Source organism: Stomoxys calcitrans, chromosome 1 (assembly GCF_963082655.1).
Source record: "Stomoxys calcitrans chromosome 1, idStoCalc2.1, whole genome shotgun sequence".
NCBI classification, from domain to species: Eukaryota; Metazoa; Arthropoda; class Insecta; order Diptera; family Muscidae; genus Stomoxys; species Stomoxys calcitrans.
In genome coordinates, this window is record NC_081552.1 from 157,997,179 (window position 1) to 158,022,521 (window position 25,343).

The window sequence follows — 25,343 nt, forward strand, 5'->3', positions numbered from 1 at the left end:
TATTTTTGCTAGCTCTATAGCGTTTGCGTTACCATGCTCTTCAAACTTCTCTCCTGGCAATACGTATCCTGAAAATCGTATCTTAACTGGTCTCGATGCTGGGGTTTCGGACACTTTATCCCAATAACATATAAACACAGTTTAATAATTAATTTTTAATTTTATTAATGCCATTTCTTTTATAAAATTTTCTTATTGCCATCACTAAATAAACATTTATGAATAAAACATTTTATCTCCGTGGAAAACATTAGGTCGCTCTTTAAGTTTTCGATTTTTGTATTAGCTCTTGTAAGCCAATAGCAGCAATCCTTTCGTATCTAATAGAAAAAATTTGAACCAACCACAAATGTATCCTCTTTAAATTTACGTTTAAGCTGAGGCAATAAAGGATTAAAATGTCTCGACTGGCGATGGCGACGATGTTGCTGATGCTGTGGTCGCCGCTGGTGGAGACGTGTATGTGGATGCTGCTGGCGATGGTGTGGGGCCGGCAAACGGGTCTGTTGATAGTAGTGCTTGTGTATGGTTATGGGTCGACGGCTCTGGCGCAAACGTTCCCTGTGCCTTTTTTCAAGTAATTTTTTGCGGTTAATCGAACTTACGGTACGTTTAACGCCAAAGAGTAAATTGAGAGCCGGCTTGATAAGGAAACTCAATCCAATGAAACCGATAAAACCGAAAACCACGGGAGAGATGAGGGCGAAGAGGAATACGGCCAGTGTGAATGGATTGAGGACTGTGAAGAAGGCGATGAATTTCACAAAGGGATAGAGGACATGTTTCAAGTGATTAAGATATTCCTTTTTCTTTTTCTTGAAAATGGTATTTTTGCGCAGTACGTATTTGATTTTCTTCAAGGGTGTGAACTGATGATGATTATGTTGCGGCTTGCTCGTTGTCAATGGCTGGGACAAAAGCGGTTGCTGGAATTGAGGTCTTTTGGTTAGACTGGCAAACAGAACATGTGCTGGTTGTCCCACCAAGGGTTTAGTTGGGTTCTTGTTTTTCTTCTTCTTCCTATTCTTGTTTTTGTCTGTTGCGGGTTTCTTTTTCTTCTTCTTCTTCTTCTTCTGACGTTTCCTCTTGTCAGCCTTTCCCTGGTGGTCTTTGGGTACGTCTTCCCAGAACTCTGGTTGCTGTTCATTCATCTGTTGTAGCATTTCTGACTGAGATTGTAGATGGAATTTAAGCCCTTGTTGTTCTTGCTGCTGCTGCTGTTGTTGCTGTTCATTTTGTTCATCCAGTTTAAGTTGCTCCAATATATCAAATCGTTCATCCAAATCCTCTGGCCGTTGTTGTCCTTTGACGTATACACGCAGTGACCTCTGGGCTGATGCCATAGTTTTAGCTTCTGACTCCATTTCTGCCACGGCCGAATGGCTCCTTGTCGATACTTTTATTGGTCTTTTGCTCTTCTGACCAAGCTGGCTTTGTCGTATCTGTTGTGCAATGTTTCCGAGAATATTTAATAGAATTGCATTGTATACTGCCACTAGAGAATAGATGTGGGTGTCGCTGGGAGGCTTGGAAGTGCTCGTTCGCAAGTCAACAGCACCACTGGGACATGGACCATGGCCATCATAGCACAATTCAAGCGTTGAGTTGTTATTAAATTCATATCCACTGTGCTCGGCTGGATATTTTAATATTTGAAAATAGTCCACATTTGATTCTGGTTGGCTGTCGACGCAGTTTAGTCCAATAAGCGCCCAGATGTACACAGACCATTGCAGCTTTAACATGATGCTTGTCAATTTATTAAATGTTTTAGACATTTCTTCCTTTTTGCTACAATTTTTCCTTTTTTTTATTTACTACTTAGACGAGGTCTTTCTTTGCTGCTAAATTGGTTTGCGATTAATTCTTTCGTTCACAACATCTTTAAAATTGCACTTCCGTCGTTGGCAAACTTTAGGGCTGAACTAATCCAACAAAAATACATTTTTGTGCTTACTTTTGTGTAGTCTTCGCAATGATTTTACTTGGTTTTTGTCATCAACTGGCACTTTGGTTTGGTTGGAAAGTTGGAGGCAACTTTTATTACTTGAAGTAGTTAATGCCAGTTTTTAAGAATAATTCAACTTTAAGTGCATTTCAAAGTGGTTTTTAGATATACCCCAGACTAAAAACTAGTATACAGCAAAGTGATAGACAGGGGACTGTCAAGACTATCGCACATGTTGGCACAGAAGAGGGCGAATGCAGCCTTTAGAGGCTTAGGAAGTCAAATCGATACATGTAGTCTCCACACCAGAAAGTATTTGAAGAGATCTACACTGAAAAAAGGTATCGTATAATGTAATCAGAGGCCATCGTAGCGCAGCGGTGAGCATGTACGCCTATGACGCTGAACGCCTGGGTTCGAATCCTGGCGAGACCATCAGAAAAAAAATTTCAGCGGTGGTTTTCCCCTCCTGATTCTGGCAACGTTTGTTAGCTACTTTGCCATGTAAAACTTCTCTCCAAAGAGGTGTCGCACTGCGGCACGCCGTTCGGACTCGGCTATAAAAAGGAGGCCCCGATCATTGAGCCTAAACTTGAATCGGACTGCACTCATTGATATGTGAGAAGTTTGCCCTTGTTCCTTAGTGGAATGTTCAAGGGCAAAATTTGCAATTTGCAATAATGTTATAATAATGTAATTGGTACAAAAATTTTATTATCTATTCTATTATGATATTTTGCTAAGCTACGGGAACATATCATATATTCAAAGAAATTGCTATTGTTCATATACATAAATTGGGTATGGGAAATTTATAAAATTTTTCCTTTATAACCAGTTTAAAAAACTTAAATACTCGCGGAAGGGGATATTACATCCTTAATTGTAGTCTTTGATATACTAAATTTTCCGATTTGGCTTAAAACATCAAATTGGAGATCAGGGCTACGTGGGAGCTATATCAGGTATTGACCGCTTTGGATCGTACAAAGCACAGTTATTGGAAGTCTTAGACAACATTACGAGCAACATTTCAATCAAATCAGACAAAAAGTGCGGCTTGTAAGGGCTCAAGAAGTCAAGTCGGGAGATCGGGTTATGTGGGATCCAAGGACGTGGCCGGGATTTTTGTTGCTGTGAAATTGGTAAAGAAACCTAATTTTTTCTTTTTTTTTGAAAAGTTGTGGTCGCTTTTCGGTGCAGGATCTGACACATCGGCGATGACATTTGGTCATGAAGTCAGAGTCTGAATTTTGCAATGACTGCCAACACAGTGCAAATATCTTTTGGAAGTTGTATCTGATGGCTTCGAAACGCTTGACAATGACAACGGCTCTTGCTGCTGCTTGTGTGCCCAGGTTCGCATTAACGACGAAAATACTCATGAATAGAGCTGCCTTAGAAAAATTCTAGGTCGATTTGGAAAAGAAGTATCGTAACGAAATTTGGATTGCGTAAAGTGGACGACTGAAACCTGGCTTATCAATAGTCGGAAATCTTTTATTGGGATGCCCAAAAAGTAATTGCGGATTTTTTAAAGAAAGTAAATGCATTTTTAATAAAACTTAGAATGAACTTAATCAAATATACTTTTTTACACTTTTTTTCTAAAGCAAGCTAAAAGTAACAGTTGATAACTGACAGAAGAAGAATGCAATTACGGAGTCACAAGCTGTGAAAAATTTATCAACGCCGACTATATGAAAAGTCCGCAATTACTTTTTGAGCAACCCAATATATCCGAAAAATCAAACGAAAAAATATTTCAAAATGCTTAGGAGTGAGATTTCTGGAATCCGTTTTAGATCTCTTAGCATTTGATGATTTCTATAAAAAAAAATTTATGGCAATAATCCTATTTCTTTTGACAGCAGTTTCTATTTTATGCCAACATCATAAAATCCAGCTTTCTTCACTAAATGGTCATAATATATTAAGAAAGTGATTTTTGTTGTTGTAGGGGCTTGGGAAAATAAAAAGATTTTTTTTTTAATTTTTATAATTCAATATATTTGAAAAAATTACTACGTCAATATAAATTCTCAAACTGAATATACTATCATATGCAAGGTCGCTTCTCTGCTCCCGATGGTACACCTAATATCAAGGTGTCGCTGTATCGTAATTTTAATAGCTTTAGCCTTATCCGTAGAGAAAGAATATTTTGAAATTTTTAGAGCCTAAATGTACGAATTTAAACAGGCAAAAGTGTGCTAAGTTCGGCCGGGCCGAACCTTATATACCCTCCACCATGGATCGCATTTGTCAAGTTCTTTTCCCGACATCTCTTCTTAGGCAAAAAAGGATATAAGAAAAGATTTGCTCTGCTATTAGAGCGATATCAAGATATGTCCGGGTTTTGAACCACAATTAAATTATATGTTGGAGACCCTGTCTAAAATGTCAGCCAATTCGAATAAGGAATTGCGCCCTTTGGGGGCTGTATCGGGCTATTTGAGTGCTGTATCGGGCTATAGACCGATTCAGACCATAATACACACGTACGTTGATGGTCATGAGAGAATCCATCGTAGAAAATTTCAGGCAAATCGGATAACAATTGCGACCTCTAGAAGCTCAAGAAGTCAAGTCCCCAGATCTGTTTATATGACAGCTATATGAGGTTATGAACCGATTTAAACCATACTTGGCAGAGTTGTTGGATATAATGATCTTGGGTCCCCAAGATCATGCAAAATTCATTCGAAATCGAATAAGAATTGGCACTCTAGAGGCTCAAGAAGTCAAGACCCAAGATCGGTTTATATGGCAGCTATATCAGGTTATGGACCGATTTAAACCATATTAGGCACAGTTGTTGGATATCATAACAAAACATGTCGTGCAAAAATTCATTCAAATCGGATAAGAATTACGCCCTCTAGAGGCTCAAGAATTCAAGAATTCAAGACCCAAGATCGGTTTATATGACAGCTATATAAGGTTATGGACCGATTTAAACCATACTTGGCATAGATGGTTGGATATCATAACAAAACACGTCGTGCAAAATTTCATTCCAATCGGATAAGAATTGCGCATTCTAGAGGCTCAAGAAGTCAAGACCCAAGATCGGTTTATATGGCAGCTATATCAAAACATGGACCGATATGGCCCATTTACAATACCTACCGACCTATACTAATAAGAAGTATTTGTGCAAAATTTCAAGCGGCTAGCTTTACTCCTTCGGAAGTTAGCGTGCTTTCGACAGACAGACGGACGGACGGACGGACAGACGGACGGACGGACGGACAGACGGACGGACGGACAGACGGACGGACATGGCTAGATCGACATAAAATGTCGCGACGATCAAGAATATATATACTTTATGGGGTCTCAGACGAATATTTCGAGCAGTTACAAACAGAATGACGAAACTAGTATACCCCCCATCCTATGGTGGAGGGTATAAAAATAAACTCTAGTCGGCCCATAAATACTGTCAAGGTGAAAATCAGCAAATAAAGTACCATTTTGTACGCTTTAGTGCCTATATGTTCAAATTTCAAAAAATCTTCTAGTGATCCGTTACATACTGACAAGATGTACTTGTATCCCTAATTTCACAGATGTAGCTCAGTCTGTAAATAAAGTAACACCTTGCACGTTTTTGAAACCAAAATGAACGAATATCGAAAAAATCTTCTAGCCGGTCGATACATAGTGCCTAGATGTAACTGTATTCCAAATTTCAGAGATGTGGCTCAATTCGTAAAGAAGGTGCCAAATATTACGTTTTAAACCAAAATGTAAGAATATCAACAAAATCTTCTAGTCGTCTGGTAAATACTGCGAAGTTATCCCAAATTTTAGATCTGTATCTCAATCTATAAAGAAAGTACTAAATAGTACCAATTATAGCACTTAAAAGCTTTAATTCCACTCCTGGTGCGATTTCAACACTTCATATTTGGAACAACTTGTCGTATATTTGTCAAAACATCGATCACTTATAGCATTTGTATACCCTCCACCATAGGATGGGGGGTATACTAATTTCGTCATTCTGTTTGTAACTACTCGAAATATTCGTCTGAGACCCCATAATGTATATATATTCTTGATCGTCGCGACGTTTTATGTCGATCTGGCCATGTCCGTCCGTCCGTCCATCTGTCTGTCGAAACCACGCTAACTTCCGAAGGAGTAAAGCTAGCCGCTTGAAATTTTGCACAAATACTTCTTATTAGTGTAGGTCGGTTGGTATTGTAAACGGGCTATATCGGTTCATGTTTTGATATAGCTGTCATATAAACCGATCTTGGGTCTTGACTTCTTGAGCCTCTATATTGCGCAGTTCTTATCCGATTTGACTGAAATTTTGTACGTAGTATTTTGTTATGATATCCAACAACTGTGCTAAGTATGGCTCAAATCAGTGCATAACCTGATATAGCTGTCATATAAACCGATCTGGGATCTTGACTTTTTGAGCCTCTAGAGGTCGTAATTATTATCCGATTTGCCTGAAATTTTGTACGACAGATTCTCTCATGACCATCAACATACGTGTGTATTATGTTCTGAACCGGTCTATAGCCCGATACAGCTCCCATTTATAAATCGATCTCTCTATTTTACTTCTTGAGACCTCAAAGGGCGCAATTCTTATTCGAATTGGCTGACATTTTACACAGGTCTCCAACATATAATTTAATAGTGGTCCAAACCGGACCATATCTTGATATCGCTCTAATAGCAGAGCAAATCTTTTCTTATATCCTATTTTGCCTAAGAAGAGATGCCGGGAAAAGAACTCGACAAATGCAATCCATGGTGGAGGGTATATAGGATTCGGCCCGGCCGAACTTGTTTTTTTTTTTTAATTTTAACCTTCTCCGTTCACTGTAGAAGTAGATAAGCTATTTCGTACTTTTTGGTACCAAAATGTACGATATGTTAAAAAATCACTTAGTCAGCAAACAAATAGTTTCAAATACGGTACTAAACGTACGTTTCTTCCGTTTCCATTACTTTTTTCATATTTTTTCTATCTACCCCCTTTATTTCGCAACAACAATCATTTAAGCAAAATTTCGAAGTTCAAGTTCTATCCGTTCATCATATGCAAAGTTCACCTATTTCGTACCTTTTTGGTACTTTTTATTTCAAAATGTCCAAAAGTCTAAACTCTTTTAACATTCCGAATTACGTTGTCATAGCGTACCTAAATTCCAAAATTCAAAGCTCTAGCTCAATTAACAAACAAGGTATTGGGGTTTGGGCCCGAGTCTACGTCCCTGATGGGAGCTAAATCTAAATCCGAACCGATATGGCCCATTTGCAATCCCCAACGACCTACATCAGTAGTTAGTATTTGCGCAAAAATGTCAAGCACCTAGTGTTACGCGTTCGACCGCTATCGTGATCAGTGTTCCCACTCAAGAAAATTGTTTCCCACTAAATTTAAAGAAAAATCCTACCAAACGCGTCCAAAACCTACCAAATGTTCTACAAGCCAAATGTGCGGCATATGTGTTGTTAATTTTGCTGTCCCATTTGGAACACATCAAATATACGTTTCCAACTCTGCAAAGTACTACATTATCGTTATTTTTAGAGAATTTGGACATGATCGACCGCCTGTTTGTTGGAGTCACTCTGCAGCCTAAAGCTCAAAGATGTCGTATACCTTCATATAGCACCCTTTGTACCGATCTCCCGAAAAGAAATATTGAGTTCATAATGTCGTATTTTTGCCCCGATTTCAAGGTATAATCGTGCCGAATTTGGATAAAGCCATCTTCCGATTTAAGTATTTGAGCCCAGAAATGCTCCTTTGCTACCCATTTTCGCCGTTCAGTGTACATAATGCCCTTAACGGCGAAAATGGCGAAATTTCCGTTACTATTGGGTTGCCCAAAAAGTAATTGTCGGTAATATAGTAGTAATATAGTCGGCGTTGACAAATTTTTTCAACGGCTTGTGACTCTGTAATTGCATTCTTTCTTCTGTCAGTTATCAGCTGTTACTGTTGACGCCAAACAAACAATGTTTACATTTGTTTGTTTGGCCTCAATTTTAATATGGGTACCACATGTATTGAAAGAAATTCATTTAACAAACCGAATCAACGCTTGTGATATGCACCTTAAACGCAATGAATTCGATCTGTTTTTTAAACGAATCATAACTGGAGATGAAAAATGGATTGTTTACAACAACGTTAGTCGAAAACGATCATGGTCCAAGCATGGTGAACCAGCTCAAACCACTTCAAAGGCTGATATCCACCATCTCACTGTTTGGTGGGATTGGAAGGGTGTGGTATATTTTGAGCTGATTCCAAGGAACCAAACGATTAATTCGGATGTTTACTGTCAACAATTGGACAAATTGAATACAGCCATCAAGGAGAAGCGACCAGAATTGGTCAATCGTAAAGGTGTCATATTCCACCAGGACAACGCTAGACCTCACACATCTTTGGTCACTCGCCAAAAACTGAGTGAGCTTGGCCGGGAACCTTTGATGCCAATAGCCCTGACCTTGCACCATCAGACTACCATTTATTTCGATCTTTGCAGAACTCCTTAAATGGTAAAACTTTCGGCAATGATGAGGCTATAAAATCGCACTTGGTTCAGTTTTTTGCAGATAAAGGCCAGAAGTTCTATGAGCATGGAATACTAAATTTTGCCAGGAAGATGGCAAAAGGTTATCGAACAAAATGCCAATTATATATTTGATTATAGTTCATTCTAAGTTTTATTAAAAATGCATTTACTTTCTTTTAAAAAATCCGCAATCACCTTTTTAGGCAACCCAATATAAGAAATGCATAGACAAATCCTAAGCGAAATTTTCATTGCCGATACAGTTACCGAAAATTTCGCTTGCAGGTACGTAACTCAAATGAATTTTTTTTTCGCGTAACAGGGTGACATAATAGACACTGAAGAATTTTTTCTTGCAATTACGAATGAAAATTTATGTTTTGATAGGCTCATGCAACATGAATTTAAGTACATATGTACTTTGTAAGCCAAAAATTATTAAAATTTGGCCAAAATTATAAATTGTTGTTTGTCGCCATCTTGTATTCTACGCAACTATTTTTCAGTGGGGACATAAATTTCTTGGTTGCATCCGAAAATTTCGCTGGAGGTACATGCCCAGCTTTACAGTGAGTTGCATGGACCCCTCAACATCTGAGTATGAACCAGATCTCACCATATTTCTATGCTGCTGTCATATAGCCCTGTTTTCCGATTAACGCATTCCCTATTCAGAATTAACGAAATTTGGAAGAGATCCCTTAACACTCATACCAGTTATAGTCAATATCAGAACTTTCGCCTTTTTGCTGAAATTTTAAGCAGTAAGACCCTTTGTAACAGTATTTGGCCCCTCGACAACCATGGTTTTATTCTGCACTCTTAACGAATACACAGAAATTTGACTCATACCTAGCGATTTTCTCAGTAATTAATTAGTTGTTTATATGTTGAAAAATCCTACCAAAAATTGGGGTGTGCTTACCAACCCACCAAGGTAAAAAACCTACCAATTTTCGTAGGATCCTAACAAAAACGGCAACACTGATCGTGATTTCGACAGACGGACGGACATGACTAGATCGACTCACAACGTCGAGACGATCAAGAATATATGTATACTTTATGGGGCCTTAAACGAATATTTTCAGGTGGTGGTGGTGGTTATGAAAAAATGTGTATGGAAAAACAATTAAAAGCGTACTAAGTTAGGCCGAATCTTGGGTAGCCACCACAATGGATTCCGGTAAAAATGTACCCTTATTAACTGAGTCTGCAAGGGCAATAGGAAAAATTGTCAAAAAAAAAAAAAAAAAACATAAAATTAAAAACAAGTAAAAGCGTGCTAAGTTCGGCCGGGCCGAATCTTATATTCCCTCCACCATGGATCGCATTTTTCGAGCTCTTTTTTGGCAAACAAAGGACAAAAGAAAAGAATTGCTATGTTATTGGTACAATATCAAGTTATAGTTCATTTCAGACCATAATTAGACTGAATATTGGATACCATAATAGAAGTCATTGTGTAAAATTTCAGACAAATCTAGTAAGAATTGCGCACTTTAGGGGCTGAATAAGTAAAAAAGGACGGACGAACGGACAGACGGACGGACGGACGGACGTGGCTAGTTCGACTTAAAATGTCATGATGATCAAAAATATATATACTTTATGGGGTCCTCGACGAATATTTAGGGCAGTTACAAACAGAATGATGAAATTAGTATACCCCCGTCCTATGGTGGAGGGTATAACAAGTAAACGCGTGCTAAGTTCGGCCGGGCCGAATCTTATATACCCTCCACCATGGATCGCATTTGTCGAGTCCTATGCGCGGCATCTCTTTTTAGGCAAACAAAGAATGTTGAACACAGTTCTTGCAAGTGATACCAAAACACTACATGCAAAATTTCAGTCAAATCGGACGAGAATTACGCCCTCTAGAGGCTCAAGAAGTCAAGACCCAAGATCGGTTTATATGGCAGTTATATCAAAACATGGACCAATTTGGCCCATTTACAATCCCAACCGACCTACACTAATGAGAAGTATTTGTGCAAAATTTCAAGCGGCTAGCTTTACTCCTTTGATAGTTGGAGTGGTTTCGACAGACAGACGGAAGGACGGACATGACTAGTTCGACTTAAAATGGCATGACGATCAAGAATATATACTTTAGGGGGTCTCAGACGCATATTTTGAGGTGTTACACACAGAATGACGAAATTAGTATGCCGCCATCCTATGGTGGAGGGTATAAAAATGCATAAAATCTTCATTTAAATCGATAGTACGGTCCATTTAATTTAATGTTTGAAGATTATTTCATGCAAATGTTGACCGCGACTGCACCTCAAATGATCCATCCGCTTAGTCCAATTTTAGCATACTCTTTCCAACATTTCGGCCGGTATCTCACAAATAAATATTTCAATGTTGTCTTCCAATGCTTCAATTGGAGCGGGCTTGTCTGTATAGACATGAGCTTAAACATAGCCCCACAAAAATAGTCTAAAGGCGGTAAATCGCACGATCTAAGTGGCCAATTGACCGGTCCCGAACGAGAAATAAAATGTTCACCGAACTCACCTGTCAATGAGTCCATCACTACTCGTGCTGTGTGGCATGTGGCACCGTCTTGTTGAAACTACTTGTCATGCAAGTCTAGCTCTTGCATTTTGGGCAAAAAAAATTTGGATATCATCTCACAGTAGTGCTCACCATTCACAGTTACTTTATCAGCACTTTATTATCATAGTTACACGATCAGCATCATATTTGAAAAAGTATGGTCCAATGATGCCACCATCCCATAAAGCGCACCAAGCTGAGACTTTTTCTCGATGTATTGGTAGCGCTTGCAATGCTTCTGGTTGAATTTCATTCCAAAATCGACAATTCGTACCCATTGAGCCCAAAATGAGCTTCGTCGCTCAATGTAAGAAGGGCGCGATGAACTTTCTTAACAGAGCACGCATTTTGATAATAAAATTCAATAATTTGCAAGCGTTGTTCGTTTGTAAGACGATTCATGGTTAAATTATAATATTGATAGTGAAACAAAACACGAAACGTGCCACAGTGGGATGGGAAAAAAATAAGTGGAAATAAGTCTGCCATTTTGGAACGGATAGAGATATCTTCATGAGTTATCTTACATGGTTATAGCTGAGGTGTTATCCAGTTTATATGCAAAATTTCAGGGCCCTAGAAGTCCCAGGGGCGCATTGGTGGGCCTTCAAAGTTGGTCACCTCGGCCCTACAAAAATTTTGGCCGGGCAGTCAAAAGCGCATTTATGGTCCGATTTTTTTTTTTGCTGGGAAGTGCTTAAAAAGCCCTTCCCTAAATGTGCGGGATATCTTTTATAGCGTCCAAGAAATTTGAAAATTTTTTTTTGAAACTTTCGCAGAGGCTGGACTCTTATTTTGTTGCTTATGAGAGCATTTCTAAACCGATTTCAATTTTTTAACTGATTTGGAAAGCTAAAAAAATTAATATTTTCTGTCGCGATATGTGCTATGGTCCGACTCTTTAGTCAAAAGTTATGCGAATTACAAATCAAACAAGTAAAAGCGTGCTAAGTTCGGCCGGGCCGAATCTTATATACCCTCCACCATGGATCGCATTTGTCGAGTTCTTTTCCCGGCATCTCTTCTTAGGCAAAAAAAGGATATAAGAAAAGATTTGCTCTGTTATTAGAGCGATATCAAGATATGGTCCGGTTTGGACCACAATTAAATAATATGTTGGAGACCTGTGTAAAATGTCAGCCAATCCGAATAAGAATTGCGCCCTTTGTGGGCTCAAGAAGTAAAATTTATATGGGAGCTGTATCGGGCTATATACCGATTCAGACCATAATAAACACGTATGTTAATGGTCATGAGAGAATCCGTCGTACAAAATTTCAGGCAAATCGGATAATAATTGCGACCTCTAGAGGCTCAAGAAGTCTAGATCCCAGATCGGTTTATATGACAGCTATATCAGGTTATGAACCGACTTGTATTTTATTTGACATAGTTGTTGAAAGTAACAATAAAAAACGTCTTGCGAAATTTCAGCCATATCGGATAGAAGTTGCGCCCTCTAGAAGCTCAAGAAGTCAAGACCCAAGATCGGTTTATATGACAGCTATATAAGGTTATGGACCGATTTGAACTATACTTAGCACAGTTGTTGGATAATGTAACAAAACACGTCGTGGAAAATTTCATTCCAATCGGATAAGAATTTGACACTCTAGAGGCTCAAGAAGTCAAAACCTCAGATCGTTGTATATGGCAGCTATATCAGGATATGGACCGATTTGAACCATACTTGGCACAGTTGTTGGACATTATAACAAAACACGTCGTGCAAAATTCCATTCAAATCGGATAAGAATTGCGCACTTTAGAGGCTCAAGAAGTCAAGACCCAAGATCGGTTTATGTGGCAGCTATATCAGGTTATAGACCGATTTGAACACAGTTGTTGGATGTCATAACAAAACACGTCGTGCAAAATTTCATCCCAATCGGATAAGAATTGCGCACTCTAGAGGCTCTAGAAATCAAGACCCAAGATCGGTTTATATGGCAGCTATATCAAAACATGGACCGATATGGCCCATTTACAATACCAACCGACCTACACTAATAAGAAGTATTTGTGCAAAATTTCAAGCGGCTAGCTTTACTCCTTCGGAAGTTAGCGTTCTTTCGACAGACAGACGGACGGACGGACAGACGGACGGACATGGCTAGATCGACATAAAATTTCACGACGATCAAGAATATATATACTTTATGGGGTCTCAGACGAATATTTCGAGTAGTTACAATCAGAATGACGAAATTAGTATACCCCCCATCTTATGGTGGAGGGTATAAAAATGTGAAAAAAGTAAATTTTTAGCATGGTTTTGTCTTTATACAGAAAAATTGGCCTAGCACTATCAATTTTGCTTACTGTACTGTAAAGAAGACTTAATTTAGATGCGTTTTAAATGTAACTTTTATAAATTGTGTTAACTCTAATAGGAGAATAAATAATGAATGAAGAACAATATTGGAAATTTTTAACAAAAAGACTGGAAAAACCCTTCGAGCTCTCAAAACTCAAAGATGAGACCCCCAATTAATAATTAATTGCATGCAAAAATTTTTTTGCGCCATCCAAGTATTGAGGTCTCTACGGACATTTTACTAAAAAATGCCAATTTTGCTAACATCTTTCCTTCGCGTGGGGATTTTGGGTGTTTTCATCAAGGAACGTGGCCAAAATTTTTACTCATTTTTTTTAAAGATATTTGCCTGCAAATTTGTGAAAAATTATAACGATACCTTCAGTAGTTTTGGTTTTATAATATTTGAAATTTGAATTTTATTTTTCACAAAAGTATAATTTTTGGCCTCATTTTGGGTTATACCCAAATAATAAGACAAAAATGTAACCTATTGTTTAAATTATTTGCATTTTATTGTAGCAAACTTCTTGACCTTTCCAGAAACATATAATTTGTATACATAAATATGTTATTATATGGGCCAAAACGGTGCACAATGTGCACACCTCGGCCATTATGGCATTCATTCATGACAAAAAAGTAGTCTCGAAATTATAACTGTGTTCATTACTTATATATTAGCAATATAAAATTATTGACCTACGCCATATTTGGTCATAAAATATGACCTGTTTGACCTTAATCCACAAATTTAAATTGCATCAATATAGTATGTAGTCGAAATATGTCATAAAACATGAAATGTTTCTACCCCTGCCAAAAATAACCCAACCCTTCGCAACAGGTAAGAACACAACTAAAAATTTTAAAATGTCTTTTAGTGAAAAACATTGTACCTTCGGGTTATATCTTGAAAATAAATTGAGAATCGGACCATAAATGCGATTTTGACAGCCCGAGCAAAATTTTGTAGGGGCGAGGTGACCAATTGTGAAGGCCCACCAATGGGCCCCTGGGACTTTTTGGGCCCAGAAATTTTGCATATAAACTGGATCACAGCTCAGCTATAACTATGTAAGATATCTCATGAAGATATCTCTATCCGTTCCAAAATGACAAACTTATTTTCACTTTTTTTTCCCCGTCCCACTGTGAATGATAATAGCTAAAAAATCACCCTTTAAAAATATTTAGATAACAACCGGTTCAAGCCCATTTTAGGCGTAAAAATGCTCGTAATAATCTTAGTTGTTGTTTAGATTTACAGAATTGTACAACATATACATAAATAAGTAAAAGCACAGTCGGTTACTTTTCATTTCCCACACTTGTGGCTAGAAATTGAACTTGGAATGTGTGTGGATTTATTATTTTCACCACAAAACAAACGATTGCGCAGTAATCGCCAGACATGTTAACACCTTAACTGGTATTATATGCCGCTTCAGTTGGTCAACGCTGCACGGCCATAATCGCATGTGAATGTATGTATGTGTATTCAGTTACTTTTAAACGAACAGGGTCATATGTTATGGGCTACTTGAGAACAAGTTCAGTGTAAGAACAATTTCACTTTTTAGTTATTTACGACAATGCCAAATGTATATTTTGTGACAATTTGGAAACATAGTTGTGAATTTGCTGTTAGGTTGTGTTGTGCCCACCTGACGTTGAATATTTAAGAAGGTAGGTTTTAGAGAGAGAAAATCACTCTAAGATGAAAATCACTCTAAGATCTTTGAAATTTTATATTTGAGCCAAAAATGTGCTATATATTCGACATTTCTACGTTTCTAGGGAATCCAGATGCGTATTTCAGGTCATAACATGAAATTCGTATTCAACGTTCATTCGTAAAGAAAATTGAGGAATGAGGATACGACCTAGCTGTTGTTGCTGAACACTTGCCTGAGGAACTATCAATCACATCTCTAAAGTCTGGTTAAAAGCAGGAAACGGAAATTGCCGTGCTAAGACCAAAACAGGAAGGGAAGGCAGTGAGACGGGACCCGATAAACTCTGTGTGGATGGGTCATCCGGTTGGATTGAGCGCAAGGTGTGCGTCAGCGGGGAAGGACGGAACTGAAAAGGTACTTCGACAGCAGCAGCTAGTGAAGCATCGAAGGAGGAATCGTTCACACCGCAAGTGTCCAGTGTCCTGAGGAAGAGTGGCTCCGCTGCTTTCTCAACTGCCCCTAGATGCGTACGGAAGCTCGTCATGACAAGTTCTAACGAATCTGTATTCTTGCAGAGGGTAGTCTTAATGTTTTCCTTCTTTTGTCGCTAAGCACTGAAGATTCAAAAACCTAGTAGCCAGCCTTGAAATAAATATGTCTCATTACTGGCTGGCTATATGCCACACGATTCAGAGATGCCGCCTTCAAACCTTAAGTCGCTGGTTGAAGCTGCTTCTGTAGGGAAGAATAGCCTCATTGTAGGAAGTGATGCTAATGCACAACACCAGATGTTGGGAAGTTCGAATGTCAACGAAAGGGGTGAGCTTTTTATTGAATATATTATAAGTTGCAATATGGCGATTTGTAATAAAGGTGATAAACCGACCTTTATTACCAGGAACAGGCATGAGGTACTACAATAGATATTACCTTTGTATCGGAAGATATTAGTGGAAGAATATGGGACTGGGAACTGTTGGATGACCACAGCTTCTCTGATCATCGTTAGATTAGTTTTAGCCTTGGAGAAAATACTGGAGTAGTGGTCTCTCGGCTAAACAGAAGAAAGACGGACTGCGATAAATTTCGGCACAAATTCTGCACCATTATCCCTTAAAGACTAGAAAAGGAAGAGGAAACTACGGAGGATGTAGACATAATGGTCAAGCGGATAACGAAAGCCGTTAATGATTCACTTATGTTAGCATGTTGTAGTGTCAAGCCAAGGGGCAAACAGCAACCACCATGGTGAACCCCAGAACTAGTTGATCTAGGAAGAGTTGCAGAAAACTCTTAACAAGGCGAATCCTGGGTGGAATTCTGCAGCTGCTCGGAGGATATATTGGGTTGCCCAAAAAGTAAATGCGGATTTTTCATATAGTCGGCGTTGACTAATTTTTTCACAGCTTGTGACTCTGTAATTGCATTCTTTCTTCTGTCAGTTATCAGCTGTTACTTTTAGCTTGCTTTAGAAAAAAAGTGTAAAAAATGTATATTTGATTAAAGTTCATTCTAAGTTTTATTAAAAATGCATTTACTTTCTTTTAAAAAATCCGCAATTACTTTTTATATGACGCCTCTATGCTAAGGAATATTCTATCCTCCAAACTGCTGCCCCACTATTCCTGCCCAAAAGGTAAATGCGGATTTTTTAAAAGAAAGTAAATGCATTTTTAATAAAACTTAGAATGAACTTTAATCAAATATATAATTGCCATTTTGTTCGATAACCTTTTGCCATCTTCCTGGCAAATTTATCTGCAAACAACTGAACCAAGTGCGATTTTATAGCCTCATCATTGCCGAAAGTTTTACCATTTAAGGAGTTCTGCAAAGATCGAAATAAATGGTAGTCTGATGGTGCAAGGTCAGGGCTATATGGTGGATGCATCAAAAGTTCCCAGCCAAGCTTACTCAGTTTTTGGCGAGTGACCAAAGATGTTTGAGGTCTAGCGTTATCCTGGTGGAATATGACACCTTTACGATTGACCAATTCTGGTCGCTTCTCCTTGATGGCTGTATTCAACTTGTCCAATTGTTGACAGTAAACATCCGAATTATTCGTTTGGTTCCTTGGAAGCAGCTCAAAATATATCACACCCTTCCAATCCCACCAAACAGACAACATTATCTTCTTTTGGTGGATATCAGTCTTTGAAGTGGTTTGAGCTGGTTCACCATGCTTGAACCATGATCGTTTTCGACTAACGTTGTTGTAAACAATCGATTTTTCATCTCCAGTTATGATTCGTTTTAAAAACTGATTTTGGTATATTTAACTTCGCTCCTATCTCACGCTCAGTTACATGACGATCCAATTCGATTAATGCTTTGATTTGCTCATCATCAACTTCATTTGGCCGACCTGAACGTGGCTCATCTTTAAGTGAAAAATGTACAGAACGGAATTTGCGAAACCAATTTTGACACTGTCTTCCTTTTAAGGCTTTACCACCATACACATCTCGTAACTTTTTAGCAACCTGCTCCGCGTTTTTTTCTTTACGGAAGTAATAAAGTAAAATCTGACGAAAATGCTCCTTTGTGGGTTCCATATTAAAATTGACGCCAAACAAACAAATGTTAACAAAATTTCGCGCACTTTTTTTTCTAAAGCAAGCTAAAAGTAACAGCTGATAACTGACAGAAGAAAGAATGCAATTACAGAGTTACAAGCCGTTGAAAAAATTTGTCAACGCCGACTATATGAAAAATCCGCAATTACTTTTTGAGCAACCAATATAATGACATCACGACTACTGGCATAATTATTTTCTCAGACAATCAGGCAGCCATTAAATCCCTGGAGAACGTATTTCTGAATGCAAAAACCGACCTTCGACTATCGCAGATCTATCTCTAAAGAACATCTGCTGTGTGTGTCCCGCGTTGGCAGTCAGAAGGAGTTCCACTTTAGGTTCTCATTTCTTTTGCCTGTATGGAATATTAATATATGAAATTTAACGTTAAAGAAAATGTAAGTGAAATTTTGTGTTTAGAATAAATTAAACTTAAATTTTCTGCTTTAGACAAACAAATATGGGTTGTTCGGGCCAGATAACCCCCTCTGGCGACGTCCCTGATTCTTGACTTAATCCAGTGTTGAACCAGGACAGATCTTGTCAATCTTTTTTAGGGCGCAACGATACATTTCAATTGAGCGTTGATCCACGAAAGACATTGGTTTGTATTGGCCCGATACCAGACTGCATCGTCACAAACTGGAGGAGGCCTATGCAATTCCGCAAGGACATCGGAGTATACAGATGGCAGTCTATTGACTAACCCACTCCTGTTGTTCCTAGGTTTGCAGCCCTGTTCTTCTCCCTTGTCGACAACTACAATCCCCAAGCTGACCTTAGCCACAAGTTTCTTCAATCCATACTACTGTTGTTCGCCTTAGTGTTAAAAACTATCGATATTGGTGCAAAAATTTTACTATCGATAGTGCCGTCGATAGGTTGCAAGTTTAACATAGGACTCTTAAATGAACATAACAATACCACAACAGCTAAATGAGAAGAATTATGTTCATCGTATTATTTGGTAGATTTTGTATTACCTGAACATCATACTTGGGGATGTTGGAAACCATGCAACAGTTCTGATTGGTTTTAACTTGGCAAAATCCGGGCTTCTCTTGGCCTACCTTCATCTCAAATTTGGACACAAACTTTCCCGCGGTGTCACCGGGTAGCTATCTTTAATGTCTTTTAAAGGTACTGAGCCCACGAAATTTTGGAAGAACATTCCAACGATTTCAAAAATGCTATCCACAAAAATGTCCGATTTTTGGAAATACGGTCGTTTAAAGATGGCCTTCTTCGATTTTCAAAAAAAAAAAAAACACACAATTTTTATGTGTTTTGTCGGTTTTTAAGTGTTATATCTCGAAAATTATTTGAGGGATTGTCCTTTTTTGTCTATGGTAGGATATTCTTAATAAGTGTAGAATTATCAAAAAAAAAAGTAAATAATGATTCCTTTGAGCTTTTCCAGGTAAATCACTATTTAAAAAGTACCCATTTTTCACTATATTTCAACTTTGATGAAAAATAAAGATAATATACTCCAAATAATCCTATCTATTTTTTCAAAATACGCTCTTCAAATTCCCCTAAACACAATTCCATAAAGTTTGGCTGCCCGTAGTTGCACCAATTTTTTTAAAGTGAAAAATGTAAACAAGAAAAAGCGTGCTAAGTTCGGCCGGGCCGAATCTTATATACCCTCCACCATGGATCGCATTTGTCGAGTTCTTTTCCCGGCATCTCTTCTTAGGCAAAAAAGGATATAAGAAAAGAGTTGCTCTGCTATTAAAACGATATCAAGATATGGTCCGGTTCGGACCACAATCAAATTATATGTTGGAGACCTGTGTAAAATTTCAGCCAATTCGTATAAGAATTCCGCCCATTGGGGCTCACGAAGTAAAATAGAGAGAAAGATTGTTATGGGATCTGTATCTGGCTATAGACCGATTCAGACAATAATAAACACGTTTGTTGATGGTCATGAGAGGATCCGTCGTACAAAATTTCAGGCATATCGGATAATAATTGCGACTTCTAGGGGTCAAGATCCCAGATCGATTTATATGGCAGCTATATCAGGTTATGAACCGATTTGAACCTTATTTGACACAGTTGTTGAAAGTAAAAATAAAATATGTCATGCAAAATTTCAGCCAAATCGGATAAGAATTGCGCCCTCTAGAGGCTCAAGAAGTCAAGACCCAAGATCGGTTTATATGGCAGCTATATCAGGTTTTGGACCGATTTGAACCATACTTGGCACAGTTGTTGGATATCATAACAAAACACGTCGTGCAAAATTTCATTCTGATCAGATAAGAATTGCGCACTCTAGAGGCTCAAGAAGTCAAGACCCAAGATCGGTTTATATGGCAGCTATATCAGGTTATGGGCCGATATGAACCATACTTGGCACAGTTGTTGGATATCATAACAAAACACGTCGTGCAAAATTTCATTCTGATCGGATAAGAATTGCGCACTCTAGAGGCTCAAGAAGTCAAGACCAAAGATCGGTTTATATGGCAGCTATATCAGGTTTTGGGCCGATTTGAACCATACTCGGCACAGTTGTTGTATATCATAACAAAACACGTCGTGCAAAATTTCATTCTGATCGGATAAGAATTGCGCACGCTAGAGGCTCAAGAAGTCAAGACCCAAGATCGGTTTATATGGCAGCTATATCAGGTTATGGACCGATTTAAACCATACTTGGCACAGTTGTTGGATATCATGACAAAACACGTCGTGAAAAATTTCATTCTGATCGGATAAGAATTGCGCACGCTAAAGGCTCAAGAAGTCAAGACCCAAGATCGGTTTATATGGCAGCTATATCAGGTCGTGCAAATTTTCATTCAAATCGGATAAGAATTGCGCACTCTAGAGGCTCAAGAAGTCAAGACCCAAGATCGGTTTATATGGCAGCTATATTAAAACATGGACCGATATGGCCCATTTACAATACCAACCGACCCACACTAATAAGAAGTATTTGTGCAAAATTTCAAGCGGCTAGCTATACTCCTTCGGAAGTTAGCGTGCTTTCGACAGACAGACGGACGGACGGACGGACGGACAGACGGACGGACATGGCTAGATCGACATAAAATGTCACGACGATCAAGAATATATATACTTTATGGGGTCTCAGACGAATATTTCGAGTAGTTACAAACAGAATGACGAAATTAGTATACCCCCCATCTTATGGTGGAGGGTATAAAAAGGCATTGTTCAAGAAGTGTTTGCAGGACATGTCCCACAGTCAAAAAATCCTTGGAATAATTCTATAACATTTGATAAGAATATAAGAATATCTACACGAAACATTTCTCTGATGGGGAAAATCAGCAAGAGCAATATTCATATTGCCTTAATTCAGGAGCCATGGACGACCCGGAACAAAGTTTCTGGACTGTACCATAACAACTACCAATTATTCTATACTAACACTGGTACTCGGCCAAGCACCTGCTTTATGTGTCACAAAAATTTTAATTATATATTTTCCCCAGAGATGTGAACGTCGGATGCAACAGTGGTGAGACAGGGAGACGGTGGAGCATACCTGGCATCACTTCATTTGTCTTTTGACTCTCCGACACCGCCACCCACGTCGGAGCTGCAACGGCTGGTGAGGAAAGAAAAACAGACAGGAAACGAGGTACTAATAGGGTGCGATGCGAACTCTCACCACATTTCGTGGGGTAGTGCCAATACTAATAAGCGGGGCCAAGCCCTGGCAGAGTTCTTGAATACTAACGACCTAATAACACTTAATATTGGTAACACCGCTACCTTTATTAATAGGATTAAGGAGGAGGTATTATAAGTGACGATATGTTCAGAAAATCTAATCGATGAGGTTCAGGATTGGAGGGTCTCCATTGAACACTCTTTCTCTGACCATCGCTACTTTAGGTTTAGAACAGCACGGCCAGCGCCGAATCCGATAAGCATTCGGAATAAATTGAAAACCACTTGGACAAAATTCGGAAGGCTACTCAGAAGAAGACTTGGGCAAGATAATTTAGATTGTCAAAGCATAGAAGACATTGAAAAATGTCAACAGGATAACGACTGCACTGGTGTGGTCCTTACAAGATAGTTGTCCTCTTCGGGAAAGGAAATCAGCCCAAGAAAACCCTGGATGACCGGGGAGATTCGCAATATTGGGAAAGAAGTCCGCAGACTTTTAAACAGAGCACGTCGTAAAAAAGCGGAAGTTTATTGGGATGTGTATTATACACGGCTCAAGGAATACAATAAGATTACCAGAGCGGAAAAACGTGCCTCCTGGAAGCTTTTCTGCGAACAGGTCGATAGCGTTAATGACGCCGCCAAGATAAAAAAGTTTTTCTCAAAAACCCATGTCCAAACTGAAACTTTAGTAAACGACATGGGAGTGAGAGCAGAGACAACGGAGGACATTTTGAGGCTTTCGATGAAAACCCATTTTACCCAGGATACGACGGATTTACTGAGACACCGGAATCTTGGAATAATGACGTTTATCGAAGGTTTATAATAACGGAATTTATGGTGAAGGCATCCTTGAGGAGCTTCAAACCATTTAAGTCACCTGGACCTGATGGAATATTTCCGGCGTTACTACAGAAAGAGGCCGACTATCTGGCGCCTCGTCTGGCCAAAATTTTCACAGCGTTCCTAGGACTTTTATATACTCCGAAAGCCTGGTAGGAGGCAAGGGTGGTGTTTATACCCAAGCCCGCCAAGGCAAGTTATGCGACATCAAAGGCCTACAGACCCATAAGCCTTGCGTCCTTTCTACTGAAAACCATGGAACGTATTGTGGACACCATGATAAAGAGTATGACATCCAGCGAACTGCTCAAATACAAACAGCATGCCTATGTCAAGGCAAGGTCGGTGGAGACTGCCCTGCACGAGGTTGTGCATAAAATAGAATAATCCTTCGATGCCAAAACGTACACACTGGCGGTATGCATTGACATCGTGGGGACTTTTAACAATGTGCGGACCGACACATTGATCCAATCCTTAGACCAGTACCGGGTGGACCCGGTCCTTAGAGACTGGATAAACCACATGCTAAGGAACAGGTGGATAAATGGTGTGTCCCATGGCATTAATATAAGGGAGAAAGTGGCACAGGGCACACCACAGGGGGGGTATTTTATCGCCACTCCTATGGGTGACCACCATAAATGACCTATTATTGATCTACCGAAGAGGAATTTGAACCCGTTCCTTCCATTTGCATCTCCGATCATTGAGCTCGTCTCGAAAGAGAAACAAACAAAAAATTAAATGATCTCGCCCTAATAGGTAAAAAAACTTCAAAAATTAAAAATTCGGCGGAGCCCGGCCAGGATTCAAACCTGGGCACACCGAGCAGCAGCGAGAGTCATTGCAGTTGTCTTAGCGTTCGAAGCCATCAATACAACTTCCAACAGATGCACAAATCATGTGTAATACGGAAGAAGTGTAATTTGTCACAGAAAGAATGTCTGTCATGACACAAAAATATATGCATTAGGAAAAGTACGGTTAATAGACACGGTTGTCGAGTGTGGTTAATGCGATAATTGTATTATAAATGCATTTTCGCTATTAATACGATTCAAATACAACATACCAACGCACGGTCCTTGAAGCCATCACACCTAATATGGTTGAAAAGTCTTCTAACCAAAGGCGAAGCGCTTGCCATAATGGTTGGTGTGTGTTGCTATCTTTGGCTTTCCTTTTCCATTTCCATCTCCGATCATTGAGCTCGTCTCGAAAGAGAAACAAACAAAATTTGTTAAATTTAATGATCTCGCCCTAACAGGCAAAAAAATTGAAAAACAAACAATTAAACAAGTAAAAGCGTGCTAAGTTCGGCCGGGCCGAATCTTATATACCCTCCACCAAGGATCGCATTTGTCGAGTTCTTTTCCCGGAATCTCTTCTTAGGCAAAAAAGGATATAAGAAAAGAGTTGCTCTGCTATTAAAACGATATCAAGATATGGTCCGGTTCGGACCACAATTAAATTATATGTTGGAGACCTGTGTAAAATTTCAGCCAATTCGTATAAGAATTGCGCCCATTGGGGCTCAAGAAGTTAAATAGAGAGAGCGATTTATATGGGATCTGTATCGGGCTATAGACCGATTCAGACCATAATAAACACGTTTGTTGATGGTCATGAGAGGATCCGTCGTACAAAATTTCAGGCATATCGGATAATAAATGCGACCTCTAGGGGTCAAGAAGTCAAGATCCCAGATAGGTTTATATGGCAGCTATATCAGGTTATGAACCGATTTGAACCTTATATGACACAGTTGTTGAAAGTAAAAATAAAATACGTCATGCAAAATTTCAGCCAAATCGGATAGGAATTGCGCCCTCTAGAAGCTCAAGAAGTCAAATCCCCAGATCTGTTTATATGACAGCTATATCAGGTTTTGGACCGATTTCAACCATACTTGGCACAGTTATTGGATATCATAACGAAATATTTCGTGCAAAATTTCATTTCAATCGGATAAGAATTGCGCACTCTAGAGGCTCAAGAAGTCAAGACCCAAGATCGGTTTATATGGCAGCTATATCAGGTTATTAACCGATTTAAACCATACTTGGCACAGTTGTTGGATATAATAACAAAACACGTCGTTCAAAATTTCATTTCAATCGGATAAGAATTGCGCACTCTAGAGGCTCAAGAAGTCAAGACCCAAGATCGGTTTATATGGCAGCTATATCAGGTTATGGACCGATTTCAACCATACTTGGCACAGTTGTTGGATATAATAACGAAACACGTCGTGCAAAATTTCATTCCAATCGGATAAGAATGGCTCCTTCTAGAGGCTCAAGATGTCAAGACCCAAGATCGGTTTATATGGCAGCTATCCCAGGTTATGGACCGATTTGTACCATACTTGGCACAGTTGTTGGATACCATATCAAAACACGTCGTGCAAAATTTCATCCCAATCGGATAAGAAATGCGCACTCTAGAGGCTCAAGAAGTCAAGACCCAAGATCGGTTTATATGGCAGCTATATCAAAACATGGACCGATATGGCCCATTTACAATACCAACCGACCTACACTAATTAGAAGTATTTGTGCAAAATTTCAAGCGGCTTTCTTTACTCCTTCGCAGTTAGCGTGCTTTCGACAGACAGAGGGACGGACGGACGGACAGACGGACGGACATGGCTAGATCGACATAAAATGTCACGACGATCAAGAATATATATACTTTATGGGGTCTCAGACGAATATTTCGAGTAGTTACAAACAGAATGACGAAATTAGTATACCCCCCATCTTATGGTGGAGGGTATAACAACTACAGGGAAATAAGCTCCATCCCCATGGCAAGATTATACGAGATGCAGATGTGAAAAGGCGTAACATACTACTCACAAGACAACATATGCTACTCGTCTATACCGATGCCATCGATATTATGGGTCAGTCACGGGAAGAAGCAATTGCAGCCTTTGAAAGTATCCAAGGAGAATCAACGGTATCAACTCCCACAAAGCGCTGTACATCCGAGCAGATAAAGAAAATGGAGAAAGTTAAGAACTATAACTGCGATAGTCAGCAATTTTATCTACCTTGGCACCGCCGTGAACGATACAAATGACACCAGTTTTAAAATTAAACGGAGGATAATGTTGGCTAACAGATGCTACTTTGGATTAAGCAAGTAGTTCAGGAGCAATGCCTCCTGTCG

General features: G+C 39.0%; 1 protein-coding gene across 1 annotated transcript; it reads right to left on the minus strand.

Moving 5' to 3' along the window:
• Nucleotides 1-320: 320 nt before the first annotated feature.
• LOC106094891 (uncharacterized) lies at nucleotides 321-1,845 on the minus strand. Its single transcript, XM_013262127.2, has one exon. The coding sequence runs from the start codon at nucleotides 1,776-1,778 to the stop codon at nucleotides 321-323; it is 1,458 nt and encodes a 485-aa protein (XP_013117581.2). The 5' UTR covers nucleotides 1,779-1,845.
• Between the last annotated feature and the right edge of the window lie 23,498 nt (nucleotides 1,846-25,343).